This window comes from Mastomys coucha, unplaced genomic scaffold (genome assembly GCF_008632895.1).
Source record: "Mastomys coucha isolate ucsf_1 unplaced genomic scaffold, UCSF_Mcou_1 pScaffold22, whole genome shotgun sequence".
NCBI lineage: Eukaryota > Metazoa > Chordata > Mammalia > Rodentia > Muridae > Mastomys > Mastomys coucha.
This window is the reverse complement of record NW_022196905.1, coordinates 194,687,420-194,701,946: the sequence shown is the minus strand read 5'-3', so window position 1 is coordinate 194,701,946 and position 14,527 is coordinate 194,687,420. Positions and strand designations below refer to the sequence as shown.

Genomic DNA, 14,527 nt, shown 5'->3' with positions numbered 1-14,527 from the left:
ATTAAGTTCCATCAGTTCTAATATCATAGAAATTAGACACAGTCAGCATTTAACAAGATGGCCCAGTTACTGTTCATATCTTAGGAAACTTGATCTTTAGCTGAAGGATCCCGCTAGTGAGTCTGTGAATCAAGATGGCTATATATGCTTTAGAATTGACTTTGGACTTAATAGTATCTACTGAATTATCAACTAAAAGGGAGTGGTCACAAAAATGTCCCAAAGTTTGGACTACATGCTTTCCCATATATAACCAGAAATAAATATATTTATTGTATTTTTAGCAGTGCTCACAGCCGGACTCATATCTTTATATGCTAAGCCCGTTCTATTATTCCTCCTATCCATGGACCTCAGACTGTCCTGCTCCTGATGTGCATGAGCTGTAAAATGTTGCAAAGAAGGTCAAGTAGCTAATCCTCGAGTCTGAAACACAGTATAGCCTAGGTGGGTCCTTGAAAGGGTTATCAGAGGGGACACAGGGTCAGCTGTTTTTGAAATGGTGCTACTATTGTCAGAGGCTCACTGGTAGAGCATTCATTCTCCATGTATTTGGTGTGGGTGGACCAGGGCACTTGGCTCCCAACCTAGATGTCATGCCCCATAATTTCCTCTTCTCAGGTGTCTCTTACATCCCACCCAATAGGTAAAGCAGTCTTCTTGCATAAACTTTGTTCTCCTCAAAAGGACACACATCACCTGCTCCTCCCTCTCTCTCCCTGCGGCCGCTCAAGCAGGAAAGACGGATGGTGGGTATTTTTCCTGCATAATTCTTCTGCAATTAAAAGATCCCAGTCCTGCCTCTATTGGCTTAATTTCCTGGATATTACAGATAACATCTATAATATTATAGATTTAATGTGGTCACTTGAAAGGGCTTTAAAGTAATTAAGCAGACTAAGATTGCCAGCAAACACCTATTTAGAAAAATTTTAAGAAATAAAAGCAACACTGATTAAAGAGAAAATAGTCACAAAATATTTTGATTACAAACACTAGTATCTACCTTCTTCTCTATTTTTCTTCTCCTGTTAAATTCATAAGACAATAATTTTTAAGGCTTCTGATGAATTTTACCACATAAATTGTTAGAAAGCTACTTGAATGTTTATTAAAAATGCAAGTTTTATAAAACACCACCTAAAAGTTGTTTAAATAAATGACAAAATCATTGGAGCTATAAGTACAGAAGAATGTTGAATTTTAGAAGTGATTTCATTATTTCTATCTCTTAGAGAATTCAAAAGCCCAATTTGACTCTACCCAGGAGTTAGTATTATCCTCTTGCTGCAAGCTTTACCAGAACCCTGTAAATGATGGCCAAATAATTCCAGTGACCAAAGTCTGTATACATAAGAAAAATAAGAGAACTCATGAGTGTGATATTGAGGATTGAAGTCACTTGTCAATCAACAATTAAATAAATTTAATGGCATAACAATATTTTACTGAAAATACAAATATTGAAGTAGGGGGGTAAGAGAATGTTTTCTCTTTACTGTTGACTTATAAATCATGATGGTATTAGTTTATGTTAATAGACTCACTATGTGTATAACACTAGATCTAGGCACTTTACACATGTGCACACCCATATACATGCAAACTGACATACACCCAGGCACACACAGACATCACACATACATATTCAAAGAAGGAAGGAAGGAAGGGAAGGAGGGAAGAAACGAAGGCAGGGAGGGAGGAAGGAAAAGGAAGGAAGAAAGCAAGCAATCAAGAAAAGAAAATTTCATGGCTGGTGATGTGGCTCAGCAGGTAAGGGTGCTTGCCAACGAGTTGAATCCCTGGAACCCTCAAAATGGATGGAGCTAACAACTCCCATGCCTTCCATATATGTGCTGTGACCTAGATTCCAAGATAAATGTAATGCTTCGCAAATCATACACATTTGTTTGTTTTATCACTAAAGATTTCAGTGCAAAATGAAATGTGGGGGAACTTCAAAATGTAGATTAATTCTTACAGTGAGCATTCAAACAAGAAAATGTTAGCTTTCAAAACAAATCACATATTGGGACTACTATACTTAGTTTCATCCACAGAGAGGTAGAAAAGCAATGAGTTTCAAGTAATCAATGCTTATTATTATTATTATTTTGAATGCAATCATCTGTGATATTTGCAATGTCAAGTTTTTAGTTCTTTTATAATGATGCAATAAGGTTCACTATTTTTATTTGTCCTAAAGACAAATGCCAAATTATATGATCTGCCGCATTATGATTTTCCCACTGCCTCTGACAAGACAGCCAGATGCTAAGATTGACAAAGGTCTAAAATATGACCCCTGAAGTTTATTTTAGGCCAGGTCCTCTCCAGTGTTTTGAAGGCTTTTAAGAAGCATCAAAGCTAACAAGGTTTGTACCTGAGGGCTCCTCCACTGCCTTCTCAGCAAGCTTGCCTCTGTATCCTAATGTTTTGTTCATCAGAATGGACTGTTCTGATGCTCAGAACAATTGGTCCCATCTCCATCAAAATAAATAACTGCATTACACTTTTTTCCTGGATTAATCAATAAATGAACCAATTTATTAAAGAAATGATTTATAATATGCATACCAGCCTATAAAAAAATCATTTGTTAGCCAGAAGGTGATGGCATACACCTTCAAGCCCAGCACTCAGGAGGCAGAGGCAGGTGGATCTCTATGTTTGAGGCCAGACTGGTCTACAGAATGATTTTAAGGACAGCCAGGGCTACACAGAGAAAAACTGTCTTGAAACAAACAAAACAAAACAAAAAATATGGTTTGTTTTAAATTCCACTTAACTAATTCCCAAACAACCTCATATCACTTGCTTCCTCTAATTTCTTAGGAAAATTTCTGTAATTAATCTTGGTAACATGAAAATCAAAAGATATTAGATCACATTCTAATTCTGTTTCAAAATCTTTTCACCTATCCCTTCTATTCCTAGTCAATATCAGAAACTTAGCAACTATAAGTTGCAAGTATCTATTCAAACATATTCGGTGTAAAGTGTCATACTTTTCCATATGGACATGATTTCTATTATTTTTATATTTTTTCTAAGATCAAACAAGATATAAATCTCTTCATATGCAGCTATTTCAATCCCTGTCTAGTATCTAGGATAAAGGCAACAAAAACCTTACCTGAAAAATATTCAGTTTAACTTATCAAGATAAGTTATCAGTATGAAATTGTTTTACAAAATATCTGTAGACTCATATTGCTACGGTCTGCAGAGCTATGTAGGCATGAGTGTCTGTATTTAGAAACGGCAATAGTTCTCAGACATCTGGTTTATTATTACATGGTGAGAGCCTGCTCTGCTTTGTAAATATCACACCGAAAGAGCCAAACATTCATGGTTTAATGTCTATCTGTATAAGGTTTCATAAAGTTCTATACCATACCTAAGTCACCATCTCCCCATGGTACTTCAAGCCAGCCACTGCTGAGGTAAATCCGACTCATCTTTTTTTAGCAGCACGAAAAAAAAATGTGTTCAGCTATTTTAAAGACCTTAAAGCTTCTTGTAATATGACGACTTGGTGCTTAGAAAATCTGATCCATCTTCAAAAAGGCTTTCCCACCGCCTCACTGAGTGCCCTCTCTGAGAAATAATAACCCTAGCTTATTTCTATCCTTAAGACTATGACTCCTATCATGAAATGAAAGCATTTTACTTTTACTTCTGCCCTTGCCTAGGGTGAGATCGTGTTATTTTGTCTTTGCCTGTTCCAAATCGTGGCCCCATCTAGACTCCCTGAGGAGCCAACTTAGCAATCAATGTTCTAGAGGACAAAGGACGGGAGTTTAGGAACGCTTGTTTTTGTTTTGTTTTGTTTTGTTGTTTTTATTGTTTGTTTTCCTAATATTTTCCCACATAGCAATTGCACTACACTTATCTTGACCAGGGAATTGTAAGCAGGTGGCAATCAGTGGCATTTTCATGTAACATGTTCATTTTGCTGGGAAACTTGGAGGCATTTTATAGTCAACTTAGTTATAAAACATTAAACCAACTGTGTTCTTTGCAAAGGGTACAGATTCACTATGAATTCAAGGCAACTTGACCATCGCTGACAAGAATCTGTAAAACTCTGTATCCTGAAAATTTAAAGAAGTTCCCAAACATATGTAAGCTGCAGGCCCAACAGCATTTAGTTCATATCCTTGGACATGTTTATAAATAAGTCAGCAGACATGCAATGAGCTATAGTGTGCTTTCAAACAAACAATCAGATTAACAGAAACTCTCAAGGTCTCAATTGCTAAGAGGGAAGTAAACTGTCAAAACCAGTGTCTTCAAGAACTGTGACTGATCTTGTCTTGCTACTATTACCATCTCTATGAAACTTTCTTTATAATAATGTTATCCTAGATGTAGGTGGACCCTCCTTTGCTACAGAATGATATACTGAATTACATGGTCATGAAACTTACTCTAATTACTATGAGTTATTCAGATTCTCATAAGACAGCCTATGCATATGCATTGGACAGAAATAGAAAAGCTAAGAAAAACTAAAACCTGTTATGGTTTATCCTAAGGAAACGAACTAAATGTTCGGTGTCTTCCCTCATCAGTTTTTTTTTTTTTCCTATAAATATCCCCAAGTCAAGAGACATGAATTTGAAAATCATTTTCAGGAAAAAGTTTTAATTTGAGGGAGATAATCTAATCATACCAGTTAACCGCTGTAGATCAATGGCACTTCCATGCACTCATGTTGATCTTGGACATCTGATAAGATAGTCTTGTTTTTAAAATCAAGCATATATATGTAACTACCTATGTGAGCTTTGGAAGTCAGCACCTGAAAGTCGGGTTTTGATAACTGCAAATGTTTCAATTACTCCACCTCCTTCATGGGGTTGAAGTCAGTGTTAATAAAATACTTAACCTAGCTAGTGTCTAAATAAATGTTTAAACACAACTTTTATAAAATAAACATTTTCATGTTTCTTTCTCTGAAGCTTTTAGATGTATATCACTTTTTTTAAAAAAATTAAAATTTGTTTCTAGTTTCTGAAATCATCCTCAAAGAAGAAAATAGTTGATTATATATTCATATATATATATATATACTTCACAGAAAACAGCTAACACCACTGCTGAGTTTATTAGAATCAAATAAATAAGTTATAACTACATAACTATACTCAACCGACTTAAGGTCAGTTTATCTTTAGGCCATAATTACAAATAATAATAGATCCTACTGGAGTCTTCTCAGTAGTCCGATCTGCACTGGAATCAATAGATATTAGTGGTCATTTTTATGATTGCTGATTAAAATATTATGTTAAACCAATGAAATGAATTATCACAGCCAAATAGTGATGTTATACTTCTTTCTTTAAAATTACTATTAATCATGTTTCATATGATGTTTTAATCATGTTCTTTCTCCTTCCTCACTCTCCTCACTTCTCACAGATCCTCCCCACCTACCCCACCTAGCTAATTTCGTGGTTTTCCTATACCTCTTCTAAAAAACAAAAACAAAAAAAGAACGAAAACTAAAAGACAGGGGAAACTCCTCCTAAAAGAAAAAAAAATGGAAATCAAAATAGAAATAAACTAAATAAACCAATAGGACAAAAAAATATCAAAACCAAACACATACACAGAAACAATGCAGACAAGAAGAGGGCTAGAGAGAGAATTCAGTAGTTTCAAGAATTTGTGCTTTCAGAAGACCCTGTTTGGGTCCCAACACCCACATGGTGGGTCACAGCTCCATAACTAGACTTCCAGAATAGAAAACTGCCTCTTCTGGTCCCCGCTGGCACCAGATGTGCACAGTGCACATACACACATGCACAGAAAACTCTCATCACTCTTACACATAAAATAAATGTGGACAATTGTTTAATGTTATACTTTGATATGGGCTCCTGGAATTAATGAGTTTCTGAATAAATATATTAAAGAGACTAGCGTCGTATAAACTGGCAGCCCTCAATGTGAAGTTTCCCATGGTTTCTATTCACCATCCAGCGTCATTTTGATCCCCCTTTCCTAATTATGTGTGAGTAAATGTTTGGAAATGCCTAAGCAAATACAGACGGAAAAGGTTTTGGCATGGTATTTCAGCTTGGATTACTGGCTCCTAATTGTTTTTCTCATGGTGACTGCCTCTTACAAAAAAGAAATTAGCTCTGTATAATGAACAGAAGAAAGAAATAACATGATTATGGAGCTCTGTATCAGCTAGCCTTTTTTGTCTATTATCCATAAGTGAGATGAGTAGATATGGAATGATTACAGTGCTGGGCCAGGCATCCTGCATATACGGACAACTCCATACTCTAGGGGTCTGCCTGACTCCTCACAAACCTCAGTGCCCTTATTGGGGCACTCATCTAGACAATGTCCCAACTTCTCAAAGTCTTTCTAAAAGCAAACCCATTGTTTTCTTAAAAGCAGCTACTTTTTGTTTTGTAGCTGTTTCTCCACTGGTTTAAACAGAATTACCATTCTTCCACATGGCCATAGTAACATGGTCTTAAGGTTAAGCTTATCGTTATCAAGAACTTCACAAGCACTGACAGTTCTCGTGTTTTCTGATAGGGACCAGCTCTTACTGGCTCAGATGTTATCTTTTCATCATGTCATCTCTATCTTGGATCCTCACTGTCCCAAGCTAAGGCTTTGTGTTTCTCTTCACTAACTCATGAGATCTGTATCAGTCCCCTGGGTATAAATATCACCCAAAGGTTGGGTGCCCTACTTGTGTATTTCTAGACCAGTCCTTTCTTCTAAAGTTGAGACTTCATTTCCATTTGGCTATTCAACTTCTTCATTTAGATGTCTAAATAGTCAATTCAACTTGAGGGGATCCTTCATTTGAGGCCCTTAAAAAACCCTGCTGTTGACAAACAGCAATTTTAACACTAGTCATAACTTTTTTAAAATTAGCATGTCAATTTGAGATGCAACTGCATTGTTCTCACTGCTCTGAATGTACTTGTGGTTTTATTTTGTTTTCAAGGTTTTTGGATAGTGTAGTCCAGGCCATAGTGGAACTCGTTAGGTAGCTCAGGCTGGCCTTAAACTCAATGACAATCACTCTGCCTCAGCTTCCAATAGGCTGAAGTTACAAAGTCACCCACTATGTCAGTACTCTGTTTCATTTAGTTATACTGATCATTGTTTCTTATCACAAAGTAAAATTCTGTAACATTATACATAACCACTATATGATAGATACCATTTATGACAGCCATATAACTACTTACCTCATCATATACCAACTAATGATAATACATTTAATTACATTTAATTTTATTACATTTAATTATTTAATGTGTGTTTATGTGTATTCATGTATGTGTGTCACATGTACACTCATGTGGGTGGATGTCAGAGAACAACTTGTGGGAGACATTTCTGTCTTTTTACTATGTGGATTCCTAAGAACAAAATCCAACTTGATAAGCTTGGCTAGGGAGCATATTTCTTTTATACTTTGAAGCATTATTCTGGGTATAAACCTTTCCCATATATTGGTTACTCCAATTGTCTTCTCGACCTGAGTTTCTATTTCTATCTGACTACTCAATGACTCCCTTTAGATATCTAAATAGACAAGCCAATGTAACTGAACCCTTGATTTGAAGGTCTTAAAAATCTCCTTATTGGAGTTAGAGAAAGGACCAATGGAGCTGAGGGGTTTGCAGCCCCTTAGGACTAACAACAATATGAACTAAGTAGTACACTCAGAGCTCCCAGGGTCTCATCCACCAACCAAGGACTGCACATGGAGGGGTCTGATTGTTCTGGCAGCATGTGTATAGTAGAGGATTGCAAATTTAATCAGCAATAGGAGGAGAGGACCTCAGCCCTGTGAAGGTTCTGTGCCCCAGTGTAGGGGAATGCCAGGGCCAGAAAGTGGGAGAGGGCGGGGTGGCAGGCATGGGGAAGTGGGAGGCAACAGGGGTTTGTTTTTGTTGTTTTTGTTTGTTTCTTTGTTTTTTGGAGGGGAAACTGGGAATGGAGAAATTTACATGTAAATAAAGAAAATATCTAAAATAAAAAAAAAAGAAAGAAAAAAAATCTCCTTATTGGTCAATCATAAAATTCTACCTAGCTATAGTTTTCCTGGCCCTCAAATAGCGTCTAGATTTAGTAAATCAGCAAAATCACATATCTTTGTGAATATCCCTACATATATGCTTAGGATGAATCCCTAAAATTGTGATCTTTATTATCAAATGACCTGCTTCATGACTGGACCTATTTACACTCATATTAACATATTAACATATTCTGAACCTCAGTCTAACAGAAGTTTGCTAAATAAGTCTTGCCTTTTCCCCTCAAAATATATGCAGGCCATTTCTCATTTACCACAATTTTGATATGTCTAAAGTAGGTCAAAGGTCATTTATCAAAGTTAGACTTGGAATGTAATTTTATGGCTTACTTTCAACCTCCTATGACATTTCTATCAGCACTAAGATGCAAGAGACTCATCAAGATGAATTTAGACACTAGATTTTTGCCATCTCCCACACATAAATTATCATTACTTTCTGAGGTCTACCACAGAAATCTTTTTTCTCCATTTAGGAAGAGTCTGGACGATCTTCATTTCTACCATAATCACTGTAGTCACTGAAGACATAAAAGCTTATAATGTGCTGTGGGGCTACTTATTGATGCTTCCCGAGGACTGTCACTAACCCTAGCAAGTAATAAACACACAATAAAATAACAACTTATATATCGCTGAATTGGGCTTTCATATTTTAAAATGACAGCTCATTTGTTTCTGCCCTATTTCCTTTGTAGTTAACCTTTCACTCATATCATTGGGCTGTTTTGTTGTTAAGCATATTGATAACTTTTAAAAGGGAGATGGAACAATTCAATTACTTGTTTCAATCTTTTAAAGAAGATAACACGTGTTCCTACTTAAAAACGCTTTGTCTGAAAATCAACCATCATTTGTAAATAACTATCTTCAAACCCTATCATATAGTAAACATAACTGTTATGATGGGATGGCACTTTCAGACTCTCCATTTCCAACATTTAAATCTTTTTATGTGTATATAATATAAAAAAATTTATTTACCATTAATATTTTAATAAGTAGATAAAATGAAGTACAAATAAATAGGCATATGACACCTGGGACTAAACCACATTTAAATCTTTTGTGGACTATACTGGTGTTCTGTTATTTCTAAGGTATTTTCTCTTTTTAACATAGAACACCCTCCCATAACTGCTCTTTTAACTGCTGTGTTCATTTCTCCTTATACCTAATACGATTTTCTATTATTAATATTCACAAAGTGTGATGACATTTCTACAAAGGCCTCGCACTCATTTTCTTAAATCATCCTTTCAGCTTATGGTCTAATTTACATGATTTTTAAAAGTCGAGATTGCTTGTAAACAGTCTTTTCCTGCTTTTACTAGCCTGTATTCATGTCCATGCCAGTTAGAGATACCTGACAAAATGAAAAGAGGATTAAGCCAGACTCTAAAAGTTTACCGTCATCTTTAATATACAATCAAAGTGGAGAATCAGCAGATGCATTTTCACAAAACTAGAAGATGAGAACGCTGTGCAGTCCTATGCCATGCTGTACAGTCACACCTCAAAATCCACATTCTGTAAAGCACCCACAGTTTCAAGTTAGTATTTGCAAAAAAGAGGTCAACATAGTTTATTACAATGCCTGCTATACTAACCTTGACTGGTCAGAATACCCCAGCTAGCTTTTCGCTTAGAAGAACATTCCTCTACATTTGCTAGCTTTCTTTTCATGAGGATTTGCTTAATGCCGTTCCCTTCAACAGCAATGTCTGTAGACATAACTTGGGTTGGTGTTTTTTTTTTGTCTGTAACAAGCAGATGTCACAGGAACAAGTGCTCTACCCAGAAGAGATAGTAGCATCTGGCTTTCTACCTACTTTTCCTTCCCTTCAGACTATCACAAAGGTTCCTGTGAGCAGTCTGGAATAAGGCTTCCACACTGAACGCTAGTCAGAAACACTTGGAAAGGGGCTGGTAGATGCAGTGTGGGGGATGGGCCAGAAATGCTGTACCATTTTCTATTTTTAAAGCAGAGACTCTCTCGGCAGCAAGAAATATTTAACTCTTTGTGTGATCCAAAAACGACAAAATTATTAAAAATGGTGTTTCTTGGTAAGAACAGAAGATGAATAAGCTGTCACTTTTGATGTCAAAGCTTATTTGTATGATAGGCAAGTCGATCAAAAGTAAAATTGCCCACTGATAACGGCTGCAAACTTCAGGGTCATGCAGCTCAGTGATCAGGGAGTGATTAGGGAGCCCTTAGGCTTGTTCCATCATCGTCAGACATAAGCATTATATGCACATTAGGACTGGATGGTATCTAACTCATGTCTTAACTTTGTGAGGCTATAAGGTTAGAATTTAAAACTTGAAGACATCTTATTTATATAGGCACAGCTCACTATTGTGCTTTTTTTCCCCCAAAGGTCATTTCTAAACCAAAAGATGTCAGCAGGCAATTTAAGTACAGCTGAGATTTTTCACCCTAAAAGGTAATGGAAGGAGAAGCTGGAGGGGTGAGAGGAAAAAGTAAACATGTGCCTGTTCTCTTTTGCTGGCATGTTGAGCTGAGCAGGGCTCCCGGGCCATGATGGAGGGACGAATAGCAACTGAACTGCGACGGGACTCCAAGGATTAACTGAGCTGCTCATCATATTACCGGGTATTAACAGACTGAGAGCTGCCCAGGTGAATGCTGGCAACAGAGCCTGATATCTGACTTTGTTATTACCATCGATAAGGGTCCAGCTCCTATTGGCCCACTGAGGAAATGAAGTAGCCAGAGCCCTGTCTTCCTGCAATAAATCAAGTAGGAGGAAAAAATATTTAATAAGGAAAATGAGTTTCCGTGTTCTACCTGTTTCCATCTGCTGCTACATTACAGTGCCGGCATTGACATCAAATGAGTCACTAATGGATACCAAAAATATGCTTCTCTTATCTCAAGGTCTGGACTCACTGTTTGGATGTCTCTGGAAATGTCACCTAAAGACATCCCGTATCCATTGCCTTTACTACAGGTCATGTGGACGTTATCATAGTCTCCTAACTATAAGTGTCTCTGATTGAATTTTTAGCAGTCACACACAAAAGAAAAGTTAGTACATGAGTTTTAGGTACAAGATTTTTACCACTAGATACATACCACTAGAGGGGCCTCAAGATATTTCCAATAAAACTAAAATTCAGAGACAGCTCATCTTGGGCAATTTGCATGGATAGCTCATTCCCCAGATGAAATAAAGGCTAAAAAGTTCTATTCAGTTTTTAGTATTCAACTTGAGCCAGTGATTTAACTATTGTGTCCTTACTGCATAGTTTATTCTCACAAAGAAAGTATGAATTCTTTACAATAAAAGTAGATATTATTTTTTTGTTTAAAAAGTAATTAAATCAGTGAAAGGAAATTCAGCACAGGGTTTTTCAGCTTCATATTTTCATTAATGTACAATAAATACATTATACAATAAATACATTTAAATAAAGCCTCAGATACTGAAGTAATTTTGTTCTTAAACAGTTGTAGACATGATACACTACATTGAACTATCTCTGTGTCCAATTCTCCAATCTATGTTATGTGTAGTATGACTGCAAAGCCTGAGTCATTATGTTATTCCCCAGGCTGTTATCTCTTGAATGGCATGCCACTTTAAAGAGTAATTGACATAGAAATTTAAGAACAGCTCAGAAATTTTTCTATGGCTCCGGTGAAGTGAACAAATTTCCAGTGCAATAAAAGGCAAAAAAACCCAACCAACCAAAACAATCAAACAAAAACCTATTATAGCTGGGCGGTGGTGGCGCATGCCTTTAATCCCAGCACTTGGGAGGCAGAGGCAGGCAGATTTCTGAGTTCGAAGCCAGCCTGGTCTACAGAGTGAGTGCCAATACAGCCAGGGCTATACAGAGAAACCCTGTCTCGAAAAAACAAACAAACAAACAAAAAAAAACCCTATTATCACCACTTTGCTAGACCAGCATGATTCCTTACTACTTTCTAAATACTATCTTTATACCCACAGATAAATGTAGCAGATAAATGTAGCTCTCACCCCTCTCTAAGCTCTCTAAGAAGCTTCTCTTTGGAGCAAATGGAAACCACCACAGGAAACCACATTTAGGCACAACTGAGAGAGCAACAGATTGTGGGAAGCCTGGCTCCAACGGATACAGCTCCATCACATCTCCTGCGGCCATGGCTCAGAAACATTAGGGAAGAGACTGAGGAAAGGCCATTAGAACTGGAATACCAAGCCTGGCTCCAACGGATACAACTCCATCACAGCTCCTGCGGCCATGGCTCAGAAACATTGGGGAAGAGCCTGAGGAAAAGCCATTAAAACTGGAATACCAGGAAGGCTTCTGTGAATCCACTTCTCCTATAAATGGCTGCATGAGCAAGACCACAACATCAATGGATGTGTTAATGTGGAAGGGAGAAAATATCACAGGGTCCCACTCCTAGACAAAGAACTATGGGCAACAAATGACTTCTGGGAGAAAGAGAATCAGCTTCTACTAAGAATGAACACCCTTACTGATTTTCTAGTCAGAGGGGCCAGCTTTGAAACTATATACACATCACTAACAAAACATGTTCAATCAAGATACATATACAAATATAAACATATATATGTTCATATATTTGTATATATAAAACCTGTGCATACACACATGTATGTATGTGTTTGTGTGTGTGTGTGTGTGTGTGTGTGTGTGTGAGAGAGAGAGAGAGAGAGAGAGAGAGAGAGAGAGAGAGAGAGAATAATTGTCAAAGAAAAAAGTATCAACTTGAGGAAGATGATTGGAGTTGGAAGGAGGGTAACTGGGAGGGCAGAAGGGGATACAATTCTATTTTAATCAATAAATATATATATTTTTTAAAAAAAGACATTAGATTTAACCATGTCTATATACTTAACTGAGTTGAGTTATGTGCTGGCTTGGAGATCGACTGAAGCAGGTTTTTTTTTTTTCCTTTTTAATATTGTAAATTATTCAAAAGAAAAGTAGATTTTTAAAAGTGACTTCACAGATTATGAGATGTGTTATAGATCACTCAATTAAAAAGTACAAAGAGTTGAAGAGAGTCTGATTGGTGTATGCATGCTCTGCTTAGCTGCACGTATCATTAAAACAAAACACATTAAAGACTTGAAGCAGATCGCTTTAGATGTTGATTATCTATGTGCAAATGAGGATGGACTCTGTAATCTCCTCTAATACAGACAAATATACGATCTTCTCTAGTGCAAATGGAAAGAGCAAGGCTGGATATATTATAGAGTCTTATCATTAGGCCTCATAAGTAGGTAGAAGGACCAAGATAAAACCAAACAATAAGGAAAATTGTATCTTATAGAAGATGATAGACTCTAAACCACTAAAGTTTAGAGAAAAAGCAACAACAATATTCTTTGAACTAGAGATGACCCAGTATTTATACGGACAGTGTTGGGATATGGAAGGATCTGATTTTATTTCCCGGACATGTTTTATTCCCATTTTTTATTAGCGCCAATGTGTCTGAACACACAGAAATCTTTGGTGTGATCACCAATCTCCAATAAGATAGTGAGGTTAAAGTGAGACACATTTTATTAGGAACCTACAACATGGAAGTTCTTGAAGAAGACAGAAATCCTTACTTTTAGGCACTGCAAGCCAAAAAGCTAAAACCTGAAGCATTATGAGGAGATCTACATAACAATGTAAAGCAAGATTAGGAAAGAATAAACTTCAAAAAAAAAAAAATTGTAAGTGCGTCTACCTTCCGATCACTTAAAAATCTAAATTCAAGGCATACATTTAAACTCTTTTTTTAAGTTGGCATAGCCAATCACATAAAGAGACTATTGCTTCTGAGAAGTACTGTTTAGATAAGTGAATGAATGCCAGACAACCCCCAGATTAGCATTTCTGAGGACATTTCTGAGTGATGGGACTTGGATCCTGACCAGCTTTTCTTCCACTGCCAGAAAGAGACAGAGTAAACAAGCAAACCCTGCTTACATCTAGACTAGCACCTTCCCCAGTGTTTTACTAAACTGTGTTTCACTAAGCAGTGTTTCAATTACATCAGCAAAAACATCCCCCACACCCATCAATTACCAACTCTTAGTTTGTCTCATCATCTACAATGTACTCTGAAAATACTTCTAGGATTATTTGGAGATAAATCTCAGTATATCATTTCATCTATAAATATTTTGGCATCTGTATCTAACAATTTCATTATAATCACAGTATCCTAATCAAGGAAAAACTAATTTTACTATAAAAACAAGCATAGGTTGACAGTTTTTATTTCCCATAGAAGAGCTCAATTTATAAACTTGCTTCTAAGGGGATACTTTAATTATATAACCCTTACTATTGGGAAAAATAATATATACAAGATACACTTGTGATCCCCCCAAAAACACTAGTGTCTTTTATTCTTTATTATATTTTGTGTATATGGTGTGCTTTTGT

The 14,527-nt window shown here is 36.5% G+C and overlaps 1 protein-coding gene across 4 annotated transcripts in view; it reads right to left on the bottom strand.

Annotated features, from left to right (window-relative positions):
- The window catches only part of Asb5 (ankyrin repeat and SOCS box containing 5), a 40,608-nt gene that overhangs the window by 9,426 nt on the left and 16,655 nt on the right, over positions 1–14,527 (bottom strand). Inside the window, exon 1 of one of the 4 annotated variants that reach the window (XM_031339824.1) lies at positions 9,703–9,995. The exons of 2 other annotated variants lie outside the window; for them this stretch is intronic. In XM_031339824.1, coding sequence (XP_031195684.1) covers positions 9,703–9,826 — 124 coding nt within the window. In that variant the 5' untranslated portion in view covers positions 9,827–9,995. Of the gene's footprint in view, positions 1–3,400; positions 3,476–9,702; positions 9,996–14,527 lie in introns of those variants that run through there. One more of the 4 variants, XM_031339825.1, reaches the window with a different exon arrangement.